The following is a 17,219-nucleotide window of genomic DNA, read 5'->3' on the forward strand; positions in this document are numbered from 1 at the left end:
AATCTGGATGGTGGGTCGAGTGAAGCGGTCGATTTACGCAAAATTTAATCCCGGTAGGATAACCATGGCAAACAACGCGTTCGAGCGAACCAAACCATCGCGTAATCACGTCTACTTATACAATTTTCCCTTCTCTTCTTCTTCTTCCTCTGATAAAACTTACAAATTATTCAGTTGCCTTGGTTAGAATTGAGGCTTTCCAGGACGAGCACCGACAAATAGTAAAATGAATTTTCGCGGCTCATTTTCCGTCAAGATTACATGTAAGTACAAATGATCCCTTGAGGTATATGGCATGCTACCGAAAATCTCACGGCTGGTGTGCACGAGTAAAGCTTCGAGAATGTTTCCCGAAGCCGGGTGAAAATAGTGTGATATAAAAAAAAGGCGGGGAGGGGGGGGGGGGGGGGGTCGTAGACACGCGATGGCGGGAAATTCAAAGCCACGAAGGTAATAATGCGAGGTGTTGAATGTGGAAAGAAGAGCCGGGGCTTTCGGGTGTCTTATCTCCAAGCCATTCTGCGACGCAGACCGAGTATGAAATAATACGAAGAAACAATTTTCCCCAAGTTTACGAACCGTCGACGGTTTTCGGATGCACATTTTCCTCCCTACGGCGGCCGGTCTGATCTATGCAAATATCGTGAAAATACGTTAAACAATTTTCGCAGCGTAAACAACGCAAAGAAGATAATGACATCACGTGGAAAATAACAAGCAGCAGACATTGTATAATCGAGGGAATTTAGCTGCCCCGAAACGATCTTTTTCTTCTTATTTTTATACCCTTGGGAGAGAAAGAAAAAATTCTTTTATAAACCAAGCGCGTATAAACCCGACGATTGCCAATAAACATGTCAGATTATTCCAAACGCATATTAATACAGGTAACCGTTCGCAAAAAAAAAAAAGTCGATTTAATAGCCCTATGTCACAACCCTCCGAAGTAACAGAAAATGATATTCCAAGTAATATGTTTGTATTAACGCGTCAAGTTATATCAGCTACGATCGTCATGTCTGTCTATGAAAGGAACGAGGAACTCATAATAGCGTTTTTATGATTTCAATTAACGGATTTGCAAAAAATTACTTCTACAACTTGACTACAAATATGCGTTACGCGGGGAGATGCTTATTAAAAACGAAACAAATCAGTCAAAAAAAAAACAGACGTGACATCGTATCGCGTTCGAGATTTTTATTCAAAATATACCTCGGCCTAGCCTTTTTAACCCCGTTTTATAGCAACGGCCACCGTAGGACGGGTTAATCCAGGATATTTCGAAGTGCGTTCTAAATACGTCGGCTAGTCGTGTTTGCAGACACCGGCTGTGCTCGTTCGTCGTTCGGGGTGGATTTCAGTCTGTAATTGCGAAACGAGTGCTTCGCCCGATTATTTCCCTGTCGGCTTTCCAACATCCCGGAGGCAATGGCAGCGATTTCGACATCTGGCCGAACGGTTAAAAGCTGACAATATCGTTCCATGATACGGACATTTTTACATACCCGTTACGTTTTTCAAACCGAAATGAAAAGGCTTATCCTTTTTTTTTCCCCCCTTTTTTTACAGCGCATGCAAACTGTCTAGTACAGCAATATTATTGCGTATCACGCAGACACAGACGCGATGGAGAGCTTCGAGGCTAGAACGGTTAATCCTCGGGCCTTAGCTTATATTACTGCAGCATATAGAAGGGATACAAGAAGGGGCAAAGTGTCGAGTTACTCCTCCGTAACTGCGGATCAAATTGGGCTGGACTGTCACACAATTTGCATGTTAACGAGATATGCTATACGTTTGCAAAACAAGCGTCGGCTCGACGAGGCCAACAATAAGAATTATGCGCTTTGGGATTTTTCGGAATAATTTCTACCAAGTACCGCAGAGATTTGACATTTGTTCGACACGTTTTTTTTTTCTCCCCGCTGCTTTTCCTACCAACACAGCTTGTTTCCTTGCAGTGCCGAATTTATTCGTTTGCAGCATAAAAGTAAATCCGTTTGGATTTTTGTAACTTTATTATTCGACGTGAAACGTAGAATCATGTGAACGATAAATATTTTCGTAAAAATAAAATCGACTACCTTCCATTGTAAGAATTGTTAATCGCGCGGAGATTTTCTTCTTTCGTTTCCTCCAATACCTAGATAAGAAAGTTTTTCCTAGTCCAAACTTCGACGATTCGTCTTGATCAGTGCGTATCGGTGAATCGGCTTACGTTACAAGTTTGAAACTCGATCGCGGTATAAGAACGTTTTTGCATTACAATACACCGGAGCTCATCTTTACCGGAAAGAGAGGGAGGAGAAAGTTTTTCGCTTGGAAGAACTAGAAGGGTAAAAGCGCTGTGGTTTTATCCGCGGTACAAGCATAAAAGTGAAAAAGGTCGATTTAAAGCGACCTCATATCGCGTGGGAGAATATAATAATTTCGCTTTGAGCAGCTGGTTGAACGAGGCAATTGAAATATAATATTACGTCGGCACATCCTTTGCAATTTTTAATAAATCCCACCCCTCGGCCAAATCTTTTACCGTTTACGGGCTCGTCTTACGCAAGAATATCCCGTTACACGTATCACACATACAGGTATGATAATACATTTAATACATAGGCATGAATACATACGCAGATCAGTCGAACCTCTTCAAGTATCTGCAGAAACACGAGAGGAAATTTTCTTTTTCATATTCTCTCTATACGTCCACGTGTCGTCCCTGGGGTGATATTTTTCCGGTGTATTACATATACTTATGCGTTTATATCTATCCATCTATGCATACGTACGAGTCCGTTGAAAATACGAAGCGTGCAGTGGTGCTAAAATTGGCAAAATGACTGATGGAAGTTGAGGAGGTATTTTGGCTTTCTGGTATGTGTACTAGTTAGTACTTTACGTAACAAGTGACGAAAACTATAAGGGAACGGTTATGAGTCTGCGGAGCTCGCACCCGAATCGTCATTTCCCGGTTTCGTCACTAATTGTATACAATATCTCAGGATAGCCGATTATTTTTTAAACTCGATTAATCAACCGACCCAATTATTTTCCCTAAAAATCGGTTTTCGTATTTCTTTTCCATTAACGATGCAAAATAATATCAATTTACATGATTAAAGTCTCAATTATTATCAATGTCTTACTTACGAAGTACACCGATTTCGTATAATAAGTGAAAGATGAATGAATATTTTCACCTGAAACTGAAAAATATTTTAAAGGAAACTATAAATTATAAAAAAAACTTTTCCACCATCAAGACTACGTACAGAAATTTACGAAATTTGGGTTTCGTATGCGAAGATAAAAAAAAAAAAAAATCAAATAATAGATTAGTCGATGAATTTTTACCGATTCAATCGAGTCGATGCATCGGTTTGCTTCGAGTGCGCATGCGTTGCGGTGCACGATGCTTTACATGATTCAGACAAACGGCCATTTCCGACATTGAAAATCGAGTTTCTACGTATCTGCGACAAAAACTACATTACGAGTGTTTGTTCTACTCTGTTTTTTATCCTCCTCTACGGGTCAACCTGAGGTAAAATCCACTGGTCCGATAAATTGACGAAAAGCACTCCACTACGACGCCGGCGCAAACCAGACCCAAAGTACGAAAATCGAATCAAACGAAATAGAATCAAATGCGAGGGGACATCCCAACGTTCGAGACGAAAAGGGCGGGATAAATTTGATTCGACGATGGGATCGAAGGACTCGTACGTACGTGCACACACATATATGTTATATATATTGTATATGCGTACGCGCGTACTGTACCGTATGAACGTATCAGCAATCGCCAAAACTCGACGTAACAGGTTATACAGGTAAATTTGAAAAACCGATGTCAATCGAGTCGAGGTATCGAATAAAATAAAAATATAAATGAAAATAAAACGAGCATCAATTTTGCGATTTCGCAGTTACGAGGAAGGCGGCACGTGCACCACGTGTGTATCATCCGGATCTGTAATTTCGTGTGGGTTTTATCGCATCTTGAGCCGTACAATCGGACGGCTGCTGCAACGGCGGCGGCAGCTCGTTATTATTGCACGTTAAAAAGCACGTCGAACTGACAAAACCAGAGCTGCGATGCGCAAAAACGTCGTAAACGAGGAGACCGATCCACTCGATTACAAGTCTGCGTGAATTCTGCAGCAGCCCCCGTTTAATCGCATCGGCTGCCTGCCAAAATCTTGAGGAAACACGGTTTGCAGCCGCGTCGTTAAGCGAGTTGAAATCCCAAAGAGTCGAGAGTGAAATCAACGATTGAGTCGATTTCTTTTTAATTTTATAAGAAAACAGAAGGGTCACGCTATGGACAGTTTCTACCCTTCGAAAATCTGTCTAATAGAATCGTAAGACGTAAGGTACAGAGCATCGAAATAAAAATCAATCGTGAAAATTCTGACAATTCTGTATTTTGGCTTGCTCTGACTTCAATTTCTACGTTTTGAATTTTCGGCACTCCGACTTCCCGCGATTTGAAATCGATTGAGATTATCGCGTTATTGAAAATTCCGGCTATTATTGCGGCTCATCTATTTTCTAATCTTACTACATTTTCACCCCCACCAGCAGCAATGTATCTAAATCTAACCATTCGCAATTCGATCAATAATTTGCAGTAAATTATTCGAGTGTTTGAAATTTTTTGCTACGCCTCCAGCTTTTTGGAATTTTCATTCCACATTTCCCCCACTTTTCCCCATTCGTTCTTCAACAGCGAGGGGAGAAAAATACGCAGCGACGCGTTCGCTCGAGATTTTTCGTGCATATGTAGATAGAAACGAACCGACGACCCCGGACGATCGAGGTTTAAACCTACGGGACGATTTTGTTCTTTCGTTCGCGCAGCCGTCGGACTCGAGTCGTTTGATTGCACCCTCGTAAAAAAAAGCCGATCATTACACCGTCGAGGATTTGTCCCCCGAGACGACGACGTGTTTTTTTATTCTTTTATTTTTTCTATTTTTATTTCCGCTTTCGTATCAATATTGCTATTTTCTTTTTTTTCTTTTTTTTTTTTTAATATAAACATGAAAGTAAAACCGGGATTCTAGCAGCGCTGTCACTTCGGGGCGGGTGAAAAAACAATAAAAAAAATAAGGAAAAAACCAAACAACCCAGGAAGCTCGGCAGACGGCACGTAACGAGGTATTCCACAGGTTAGATCGATCCTAGTTTCTTGCTGCTAAATATGAATGTATCGGCGGTGAAAAAAGAGCGAAACCTGCAAGAATCAAGAGCCAAGAAACGCGAGAGGCGTTTCGAAATGGCTGATTATCACATAGATCGAAATCCTGTTATACCCGTCTCTCTTTCGCTCCGTTCTTCTGCTTTCCTCCTCATACCAGTCGGCCGAAATTCATCCTCAACCATGCGATAAAAATGGACGATCAAGTGTGTAGAAATTTGTATCCTCACCCATAGTAGATTTTGACTGATTTTTGAGTGCAAAAAAAGCAGCACCTTTTATCTTCAAAATAATGATACAAAATAAAAAATACCTATATATATCACAGGCATATTCAATTATACGTACGAATGAAAACCTTCTTGTGCTCAATAATTAAGACTCTGAATACACATTTTATTTACACATTTCGAAAGTCCGGAATGAAAATGTCAATATTAATTAAATCCCAACTTCATAGTTTGAGTTTGCGAAGTGATTGAATCCCGAGTTCGTCCGACTCTAAATGTTAACGTTAACACGGCTCTCTGCCCACGGCGATAAATGTGTAAACCACCGGAATAATTATACCACGACCATGAATTTTCCACTACGGCGAATACATATACATATATGTATGTATATACATAAATATATACACACACACACACACACACACACACACATAAATATACTGAACAAATCGTTGGGCATAACGTGATTAGCAGTACGATTCTATGGTTCGTAATTAAATACGCATAAATTTTAACATTGGTATAATATAATAGAATCAGCTCAATTAATTGGCAGAAATGAATAACTGAGAATAAATCAAGCTCGCTAGAATATATTGAATGGAATCTGAAAGAGAAGAAAAAAAACGGTTTCCACTCTCTCTTGTACTTGAAAACTCGTACTTATATGTTTAATATCGAAACACGAGTAAAGGTAAATACAAAAAGGGGAATCGAGGAATAGATCGAAGAGCTGATAGAATACAAAGCACGTATCGACGGAACGAAATTTGAGATAACGATCATTGCCGGATTAAAATAAGGATCGCAAAAGGCGGAGTGAAAACACGAACACACACACACACACACAGGAATCGTGAAAACGTGCAGAAGACGCGATTTTCCACAGCCGCGCTGATATTTCGGTGGAAAAGTTTCACACCGTGTTAAAGGGAGCCGTGCGGAAAATAGTGGAAGTTGAAAAAAAAGGGACACGCGACTAGCAAGCAGACCCAAGAGCAAGCAGATTACCGTATTATTCAATAAGCCTTTTCCGGCAGGCGATCCCCATAACGATGAAAAAATAATCAACACGCGCACACGGACGTTCTCCCTTTTCCTTTTTCCTACCAAACGAAATTTCGTCTAAGGGGCAAGCAAACCGCTGACGCAGCCGTTCGTCCATCACCGTTGACGAATAACTCGCAATTTCATACTTCCGACCCCAGGTTTTCCAATTTGGCAACGTAATAAAATGAAAATACATCTTGCACCTATATGCCAATCTTTTTTCGTTTTTTTTTTTTTTTTGCTTTTTTTTAAATCTATTTTTTACGCTTGTTTCGAAAGAAATTAGAATCCGCCGTATTCTAATAGACTATAAATCAGGCGTGACCGAATTTGTTTAAATTTCAAATATCTTGAACAAGAGGTAAAAAAAAAATAAAAAATTTCAAACGACGTATTTCCAATCGTAAATTCGATCTAAATTACAATTTTTTACTCAGCAACCGCCCGAAGAACGTTTTCGATCGTACGATTTTCAATTTATATTTTAATTCAGGTATTTTCTCCTCAACAGAATTGTTCAAGGTAAACGATTGACATTTTTTCATTTCCCTTCTTTTTTTTTTTTTGTTCACCTCTCTCGATCCAAAACTTTCAAGTGTATGTAACATGTTTTGCAAATCGAAGCCGCGTAAGAGTTTGTTCAGCGCTATGAGTATAAAGAACAAAATAAAAAAAAAAGAAAGAAAAATGGGAAAAGGAAAAAGTGAAACGGAAAGAAAACGTCTGTATAAACACGTTTCCCCTGTCTCAGCTTCGCGTTATCAGAGAATCGATTTGGGTCTATAAAACATGTGAGCACGTCCCGAGACTTGTAACTACTAACGTGTTCGCTTACCCTTAATAAATATTATCTTTCCGAATGTAAGCGGAGAAATTCAGTTAGTTCATAAATTAAATTAGCCGTGTACCGCCGCCCTTCTAACCCCGTAACCCGCGTAATTCATATTATATGTACCGCGAGGCGACGTGCTTTGAATTGAGGTAGAACAATAATCGTAATTCGCTATCGTAGACCAGGCGTCATTTGTAAAATAAGCGTAATTTTTGAATTTCGTACTTCAGGATGAGATCGGAGCATCGAGAAATTCCATTATTTCTAACTTTTCCAGCTTTTCCTGCGTCAGGATTCAATTATTTACCTGTCGTTGTTTGACAGGTAATTCGATGTTTCGGAGTAGCGAGAATTTCGTTATTCCAAACCCCCAAGTTGCCGATAAATATTGAAAAAGATTAAGAAAATAAATAAAATCAAGCGAAAATATTGAACAATATCGATATTTGACTACCGCTCGTCGTTCGGTGTTTTCAGTATTTCACTCGTAACGTAATTCCAGTTTCGTATAACTTGTCTAACGGCTGGATACCACCGAGCGAGTAGTATAAACGTTTCCTCGACGTCGTAAAAATCGAGTCTGGTTTACGGGATCAACGTGTCGAAAGCCGAAGCCAAGATTCGCGTCTCAAGATCGTGCAGTCACGTTAAAATGTAACAAACGATTTTTATTTCCCCTTCAACCCTTGCAAACCAGTGTAATAAATCAGCGGAGAGGAGGATTCGAAAATCGACGACAAGAGTGATCAGTCAAAGAGCCGGAGATTGCAAAATGCGATTACAGGTAGTGCGGGTTGCGAAAAAGAAAAAAAAAGGTAAAAATCCGTTCCATCAACGGTCGGCAAATCCAATTAATCGGGCATGAAATGTAAGAATACTGGAACAGAGACACTGCGCAGGATTCATGAACTCCGTATTACCGATTATAAAGGAGGGGGGGCGGGGGGCTGCCATTGGATGGACCAGATCCTGGCGGGAATAAAAGATGGTCGAGGGTATAAAAGAGAGAAGAGAAAACTGCAGGCTGATCTATGAACGGGCAGTAATTGCATACCAACACGGACAACGAGTGGACAAAACTATTGTCCCATTCAGCTCTGTGTGTTATGTGTGAATTTCTGGAATACGGACGGTATATCGACAAGGGGTGACTCCTGCAGGCAACTCATGCAGCAATATGCCAAGGTATATATATATATATATCTATCGATAATATATCCTACGTGAATTTCAGGAGGTGGGAGGGCGTCTGCGCCCGCAACCTACGTGTACGTGTGTTAGGTTTGGGTAAAGGTATAGGTATACACATCGCATAATATCTAATCAGCAGTAATAACAAGGCTAACGAACAAAAGGGACTGGACTGTGTGTATATCGGAGAGAGATGGAAGGAAAGAAACAGAGGGAAGAGATGTGCGTATAACAGAGTTGAAGCTGAAAATTAAAACTTACCCCAGACACGGCCGGGGGATTCGCTTATAACGTCCGCATCTGCGGAAAACAGATAGTATGTAATGATCAAAAAATTGGAGTTGACGGATATACAACGACAACGAAGTATGATCGAAGTTTGAGGGAAGCGTCTACTGCCATTGACGGAATATTGCGTAAAGAAACCTCAAGACGTTCTTACATTTTTTTGTTTATTCATTTATTTTCGTGCAAGCCAAATATTTTCGAAACTCCAACGGAGGTGTTCGATAAATTATTGATACCCGGATGCGAGAATCCGACGAGCTCTTCGTGCCTGGTATTCGACACTGACAATCGGTTTAGGGGAAAGTTCTGATAAGGAAAATTCGTTTACCATCGAACTCGGCTGTCAACAACTGCGCCCCTAACTTCCTTAGCTAATCGTGGCTGACGTGGAAATTCTCTTGACGATTTACTGCGACTGAGCTAATTTTCACGAGCCCGAGTTCTTGGCGCTTTCGAAATCGCATCGCATCCCAGTGCCGAGAATAGAAAACACCGTTGAAAATTAAGGTCGAGGGATGTATCCACGAATTACTTGCTTACTTTCTACCTTAGGTATTTCATTTCGGTTCATCTTTCTTCTCGCCACAGACGATTCGCAAAAACCTCGATGTGGCAAACGAGACTTTGGAAGAAATAAGAATAGAACAAAAAAAAAAAATAATAATAATAAAAAAAATTTCCCTCCTGTGCTGCAGCGCCGATCCTTCTGTTTCTGAGAAAATCGTTATTACACCTATAACGCCTAGCGGTATAAAGGTTATTTGTTTTTTCGTCCTCTCGCTTTATTTTCTATACGCGGTTATAACGTGCCCTCGCAATAAAATTCCGGCTCCAGTCTGTAAAAAAATCCCGGGCGGTTCGTGTATCTCAACATTTATGCATGTTTCTTTTTCAATTTAAAAAAAAAGAAGACAAACGCGCAACGGCCAGCTTGTAGCATTAATTAAAATAATTGCACTACTCTTTGTCGAAAATGCCGTCAAAACCCGTTGATCTTACAAAAATCAAATAAAGCAGATATTTTCATCATCCGTGTGACATTAGTCGCAAAGATCTCGATCGTTCGACGTCTAAGTCGCGATGGATATCCACGTGAATAAACCTCGAAGTGTACATTTGAAAACGAAATGAAGGATTTCTTTACATCTCTTCTCCAAATCTCTTTGTACCAGACGAACTCGCGCTTTTTGGAACGTGTCGAAGAGTGTCGAAGCCTCGCGGTGTTCTCGCGAAAATTAGCATGAATACGTTTGAATTCATTTCAGGATGAACTTGATTGAGCCAAAACCAGAATCTCCCCTCCGTCGTATCCCCGCTGCCGAAGCAAGAGAGAGATAGCCTATTGATCAAACACACCTTGATTGCGTACGAGAAATCCCCGAGGGATTGGTTCGACCACAGTGACTTTACAAGTTGTCGCTTTGTGGCTGTTGAATAACGGGAAAAACTTCAGTCCGCCCGAAAGTCAGTGTGATTGTTAATCGAAACGAAGGTTGCTCTTTGATAGATATGTTATTTTACTCTTATCCCTCAAGGCGCGAAAATAAACAATCGTCCGTGTAATGTAAACGCGTTCATCTACTCGGATATAATCGACTTCGCGTTATAATCGTTCACACCTGAATAATCCCGATGACTTTGAAAAAGTTTGTCAAAAGTTGTTTTTTACGACGGGTAAATCAGATGCGCCATTTGTGCATCTCTGCATCGCAAAATTCTGCATTTCTTACTTGGACTCGTTAGTCGTCTCGGTCGAGAAATCGGATCCGAGAGATCTGACTGAGTTTTGAGCAAAAGTCTCAGAAACTCGGTACACGGTTGGGAAAGAAAACGTCCCAGCAGGTCCGCTAAAATTTTTTGGCTTGATGTAACAATATTTAATGTATTACGAGGTAAAGGAAAGTAAAGCAAAAATTACAAATTAGATGTTTGAGTAACCACTTACATATTAAAATTGAAAAAGTTTGTGCCGTATTCACTGACATAAATGTTAAGAAATAACGCAAATATGAAGTGAACCTGCTGGGACATTATGTTCAAGTTAAATTTTTCTAACAACCTACTTGCCACTCGAGAATAACCAAAATTGGGTCAAACTACGGCTATGACTGATACTTATACGACCAAAACCGTTTCCTCTACGCTGAGAGTAAAAACTCGACATTTTCCGAAGAATGGAAAAGAAAAGATTCAGGGTGACTTTTGGGAACAACTATGCCAGCCAATACAGGGGTGCATGGTTCGCTGCATTAAATTTGCGTATCTCCTTTGTTGAAAAAAATAATGACACACTTGGATAAGAGTGCTCTCGCTCTCTTTCTCTTTCTCTTTCATGTAAGTCTGGGCCAATGGAGAAGGACGGGGAATTGGATCGTGCCAGGGTGCAAATCGTTGTCCCAACAATCACCGGCGCGAGTGAGTGTGACTCGCGTCCTTTGGCTAACGAGCCCCGAAATTCCTGTCGAGGTTGGGGGTGAAAGGTGGGAGGGTGGGAGTAAAAGTGCAGACTTACTCCTTGCGTTATTCGCTAGGGACTTGAGGAGCTGCCGGTAGTCCTTGGGCGTTGCGGTTTCCTGGTTGAACCCCTTGTGGACCGAGGACTGGTTCAGGGCTCTGAAGACTGCGCTGAGGGTGAAGTGACACTCCGAGTTACCTCGGCTGCTGCTCATCTCGTGATTGTGGTACAAAAGCCCGGCCACCTTCCAGCCGAAACCCTGGAGTATGTAGCGCAGCGCGTCGCCGACGAGACTGTGCGAGCCCATCATCCTCGTCAGCGTCGGGTAGTGCTCGTCCTTGTGACGGAAGGCGTCGGCCTGGGCCCCGGCCGTCAGGACCGGGATTCCCCAGGCCCCGGCGTACCTCGCCACGGGCGCGATGACGTAGTCGCAGACCGGGCCCAGAAACGCGTCTGTTTGCCATTTTGATTTATTATTACCGCTTGTTTGCTTGGCTTTTACTTTTTGACCCACTCCGTTGAACGCTCGAGATATATCACCGTGTGTACGATTCGAAAAACATCCGGAAGTTGACCATTCGTGAATTCGAAACACTTTTTGACGAGTATCAAGATATGGATTAGAGTCTGCAGGTTAAATCCTTCGTCGCTGGCTTATGAAAGGAACTCAAATCGTATCGTAAGTCGACGGAGACTTGACCGCCTTTTTAAATAAAATTATCCGATACCACCTGACTCGTCCCGCCTTCGCACAAATGGACTAAGATCCAAGTTGAATGTACATTATTTTATTACAGATCTGCCGAATCAATCTCTTGGTGTTGAACATTAGGTTACACGTTCAGTTCCACGCGGAGATGGAAGAAATTCGGTACCAACCGCATATTCCGAGTCTCTAAGTAACGAAGTAGAGGAGTTATTATTCAATTCTGACTTTGACCGTTGCAGTATATTTACACACTACCAGAGTACATTCATCATACGGGACTATGCGCTCTTTCCGTTGATCAGATATCTCGGTTTATGATCTGAGAGTAGTAAAAAGGACGAAGAAAAGAATAATAAGCAGGCAAGAGATAAAATAAAAACGGACGATACGGAGTCGTCGTTGCGAACGTCCGTCGACCAATACACGGATACCTATTTTCCGATTCCCATAGAGCAGTCCCGTACGTGGGTAACGTGCAGTTACCTCGAGAAAGGTCCTCGAGTCGAACACTTGACCTGTGACATCGTCAAATCGCGTTGCACGAGGCGATAAAAGATTCCATTAAATTCTCTACGTAGAATTGGACGACCGCTAGTTTCACGTTATTTCGAAAAAGTTCTAGCGAGGTACGGTACGCGAAACCAGCAACAACTTGAAGTCGAGACGCCCGAAACTCGACGCCTGCCTTGCGTCTCCCGATCATCGTTGATGCCGGGAACTGACGTTCTACGTCTGGTTGAATTCTAAATTGACGCGGGATCAAACGATCTCTCGCACATGGAATGAATAGGGAGAGTTTCGAAACGGGGTCAAGTATTTTACTGGATAACCGGTGAGAAGTATAAATCCAAGGAGAGGTTAACCGTTCGATTCACGTACAGCAAATACCTGGAGAGATACACAATTATCTCCTTTTCGAATATCAATAGAAACCTCCGGGGTTTGTAAATTCAAAATTACCCAAGTTCCCTGAGAGATGATTGAAACCTGAACTTGGTGTAATTGTCCTCCTCTTTAAAGGGGTTGGATTGAGAAGCAGACGAGGAAGCTGTCGACAGAATTTAACGATATTTACAACCACAGTAAAGACACCGGATTCGCGCACGCGTACATGGAAAGTAAATTTAACGACTTGCGTCGCCGTTTGTCCAAGTGGGAAATCCACGTAGGAGGAAACGAGTGCTTTGAAAGGTAGATTTTTCGTACACCGTACGCGATGTAAAGTCGGCATGTTCGGCTCTGTGGACAGATTTACTAATTTGCTAATCGTGTCCCCGGTAGGCGTCAAACAAACCCGTTACAACGTTAGAAGCACCCTTCAACCTGACATTAATTAACGTTGTTTTACTAAAATCCCGCGAGAAACCTTAATCCGAGACCATCGCCATCAAAGCGGAAACGCGATGGTAAAAACCAAAGGCTGTAGCGAATAAGCCTGCGGATCACGGATATAAACTCGCGTGGTGACTAATGTGCCGTTATATTATTCAATGTTATTCGAGTTGATTGATCCGTACACGTGCAAAAGCGGGCACGTTTTTGACCCCCATAAATAGTCGGGTGAAAATCGATGGAGCGATAATACAGCACGAGTCGTATGGACAGGTAAAGCCGTTTATACAGCCAGACCTTATCGGTTAGGATCCGTTGAACGGTTCGAGCTGAAGCCTGGTTCGTATAAACGCTCGAGAATAGAATATCTGTAAGAATTTTCTATTGATCCGGGCGATGAGTTACGAGGATTGGCACTCGTAACCTTGATGCTGTCTAGTCGAGGTGCAGCGGACCAAGAGCGAAGACTGAAAGGAGAGAGGTTCGGTTCTCTTCCGATCGCGTTCGGAATGCCAAAGTTGTCTACTGGGTTACGAAATACCCAGGCGTTACACGATGAACCGCACGCAATTCGCAGGCGTCAACGAACCCGATACCACAGATATTATTTTTCATGGTCACGCACCGTATCCCTCCAACGTTCACGAACGAACGAACGAACGAACAAGCCAACCAACCAACGACAAGTTAATTATATTCATTTGTCAAAGTCCAACATCAGCTCAGTCAGATGTCGCCCACAGCATCGCCCGATTTAGGATTCGCCTCTTCCTTCCACCGGAGCCCAAGTGATTTGCTTTGAACGATTTGTTTCCAAAGTAAGACGTCCAGTGACCGTCCAACGCAACCGGAAGACCGAAGTCCCTGGGGTCGGCGACGTCTCTTCGCCCCAAAGAAACGCGTACAACCCGAATGCTTCAGCCGACTCGATGCACGGCTGAACGAAAATAACTAAATTCCAGCTTGAAAACTTTTCATCTTTTCACTTTTCGGCAGGTTGTTTTTGTCTCGCCCACAGCGAGAGGCGGATTAGCGTGCTTGACGTTGGAGTCCGATGTGCCCGTATGTAACGGCGAGAAGACTCTGCCTAATCAATGAGCTTCTGAACCAAATAATACCGACGCGAGGTGCTTTTAATCACGATAGTTTCGCAACCGCTTCGCCGTTCCACGCACCTTTGGCTTTCTGATACTCGATATTTTCCCGAGACCTCGGTTTTCCTCCTGACACGCGCAGCCAGCCCTTCTCCTCTTTGACGAAGAGCAACAAGTGTTGTCATCCTCGGCTCCCTGGATCTTCGTTAACGTTTCGCGCGTATCCACGACTGCGAATCGCTCCCTGGATTAACGAGGACGAACCGTTATTGGCAACGGAACGAGCCGCCTCGTTGGACTATGACTTACTCCTGTACCTTTTGTCCTGAGTCCTGACTAACGATTAGTCGCCGATTTTACGTCCATGGTCCAAAGACACCCCCCGCAGGCTCTCAAACTTGTCTGTGACCCGTTATTTACGCCCACTCGTGAAATTGCCGCGATCGCGTCTCTTTCGAATCCGATAAATGACATGATCCACCAACGAAGAAACTTGGTCGCCAATTTCCGCCAAACGATTTCAAATTGGTTTTCCCTAATCTAGTGAGATTTTCAAAACTATGTTCAATTCGTATGAACTTTATCGAATCACTGACTCTTCAAGCCGATTGAACATCGGTTACATCAGGCGTAAGACGTGTTGAACATTGAAATCGAGTGAAATTGAACGCGTGGAACGAAAAAAACTGAATTCGTTGCGCAATTTTTATTCACCGTTCTACAATGTGTATTTTATTTTCATAAGCGTGATATAATATTGTACAGAAAAATTATTCCTTTCATGTATTAATCAAAAAAATTCCTCTCCGTTTTAATTGGGAACATTTTTACCCTCGCTTTGTCTGATTCGCTCCAATTTCATTCTCCTGTATACCCGGATCAGTTTCACGTACATCGCGTGTAATGTCGATTCTATTTCAAAACCCAGTGTCTCGGTATCTCTCTGAATGTATCACCAACTCCGTCTAGTCAATTCGCTCATTGAATTATTATACAGTAATTAAACAGATGTCTGGCATAGTTGGAAGGCCATGGTACAAGCAGAAAAAGAATAGACCAGACTGTTAAAAATTTCTGTATGGAACTTCCTACACCGTATTGGAAATAACAGGGAATTCACCATACAGTAAATTGAGTACACAATTTAGTAAAGTCGAATGACTTTTTGTGTTTTTTCTACAAAATTTTACTAAAATCAACAATTTTGTCTATAAATTTAAGACAAATAGATAGTAATTTACGAGGCTGTACTGAATTTTTAAATTTGCAAACTGATTTGACAAATAGTCAACTCTTTTCTACAGTAAATGTGTAGTAAATTGGCAATGACTTTAAACAGTGTATAACTTTGCATTCACATTGCAACCTTCGAGTAACGGTGTCAATTTTCACTATTCCATAGGCGGTACAACTCCGATCGAGACCAAACGACGGTATACGAGTTATACAAATGCACGTGTAATAACCCGCATACAACCGCCAGCGGCAGCAATAAAATCCGCGAATGAAAAGTGGATAAAAATTCCATTTCCAACATCGGCCATATACCTAGAGGCGTACGTTATGTATACGTATACAAACACACATGTACGTACGATGTACACACATCTTAGATACAGCTTTCCAGGGAGTTAACTCGGAGATTCCGCGTCGCGAACGTCTGTGCACTTCAATGGCAAACAATCAAACGAAACGAGAAGAGAAGGAGCTAGTCGGCTGCGTTACGCAGTGTGGATTTGATCGGATCGAGCTTGCTCCGAATCCTCGAATCAATTCAAAATCCCCAATCAGAATTTAACGGGAGAACCTAGAGAGATTCCTCGAGTACTCGAGTGCGGGTGATCGATGTATTTCGGTATACGGTCTGCGAGCTTTGTCTTTTTTTTGAAATTTATTGTTTCGGTTACCGCTCAGTCCTTGACTGTTTTCATTTTTTACCTGAAAGTAAAATAATGATTATTAAAAAACAATCGGTGTTCCGGATGAGAATTTATTTATACGAGTTCCAAGAAGAAGTGCTATCCAAGCAAATCATCGTCTTACGTAATCCATCTTTCCTCGCTGCCGTTACGTAGAGAGCAGCGAGGATTTCAGTAGCGATTATCGGGATCCCGTAGCGTTGAATAATAAAAATAACCCGACACATTAATTCGCGCTCTCGCAAGTCGGCGGATCGTGATAACTCCGAGAGCAATAATAACCCGCGTAACAATAATCCAGGGAATAATTATGACAATAAGGCGTGAGCGGATTATTTCGCACCTTGGCCTTATTCTAACGTGGCGCAGCGGCTGCGATTTGATCGACACCGGCACGCGAGTTGCCACATCTTTTGTATATGTAATTGTAATTCGTAATGGACCGTGGATGATATACACGTGAAACCGGTTCGGCAAAAACGTCCAAGAATCGCGTCATTGATTTATTCAAAAATACATGTACGTACGATATTCCTCGCGCGATATGAAATCGAATAAAAATTCGGCTTGTAATCGCGCGTCCAGCACATATTCGATGCATCGGATTACAAGTTGTTCATAATCTGCTCGTTAAACAGTCGCTGGAATTGAAACAATCGATCGATCGATCGATCGGGCGATAATGTAAGTGGATCTTTTCATCCGTTGAGACTTGATCTTGGCTCGAATTATGCATTGTAAAATTGCGTATACATGTTTTCGATAAACCGATTGTGAGACGCTTCTACGAGACTCGAGCGATCTGTATCAAATTCCAAACAATCTGGGTGTATGAAAAATCGAAGAGTATAAATTGAATATCGATTGATCTCTGCTGATAAACAGGCTGTTCCTGTTTTTAACGTCATTGCTA

General features: G+C 42.0%; 1 protein-coding gene across 13 annotated transcripts in view; it reads right to left on the reverse strand.

The window, feature by feature from the left end:
• Positions 1-17,219, reverse strand: part of LOC107227701 (atrial natriuretic peptide receptor 1) — a 138,890-nt gene that overhangs the window by 68,677 nt on the left and 52,994 nt on the right. For 3 of the 13 annotated variants that reach the window (XM_015668919.2, XM_046744163.1, XM_046744162.1), the window contains exon 3: positions 11,310-11,705. The exons of the other annotated variants lie outside the window; for them this stretch is intronic. In XM_015668919.2, the coding sequence (XP_015524405.2) occupies positions 11,310-11,705 (396 nt within the window). The remainder of the gene's footprint in view (positions 1-11,309; positions 11,706-17,219) is intronic. 13 annotated transcript variants of the gene reach the window in all.

Source organism: Neodiprion lecontei, chromosome 6 (assembly GCF_021901455.1).
Source record: "Neodiprion lecontei isolate iyNeoLeco1 chromosome 6, iyNeoLeco1.1, whole genome shotgun sequence".
Lineage (NCBI taxonomy): Eukaryota > Metazoa > Arthropoda > Insecta > Hymenoptera > Diprionidae > Neodiprion > Neodiprion lecontei.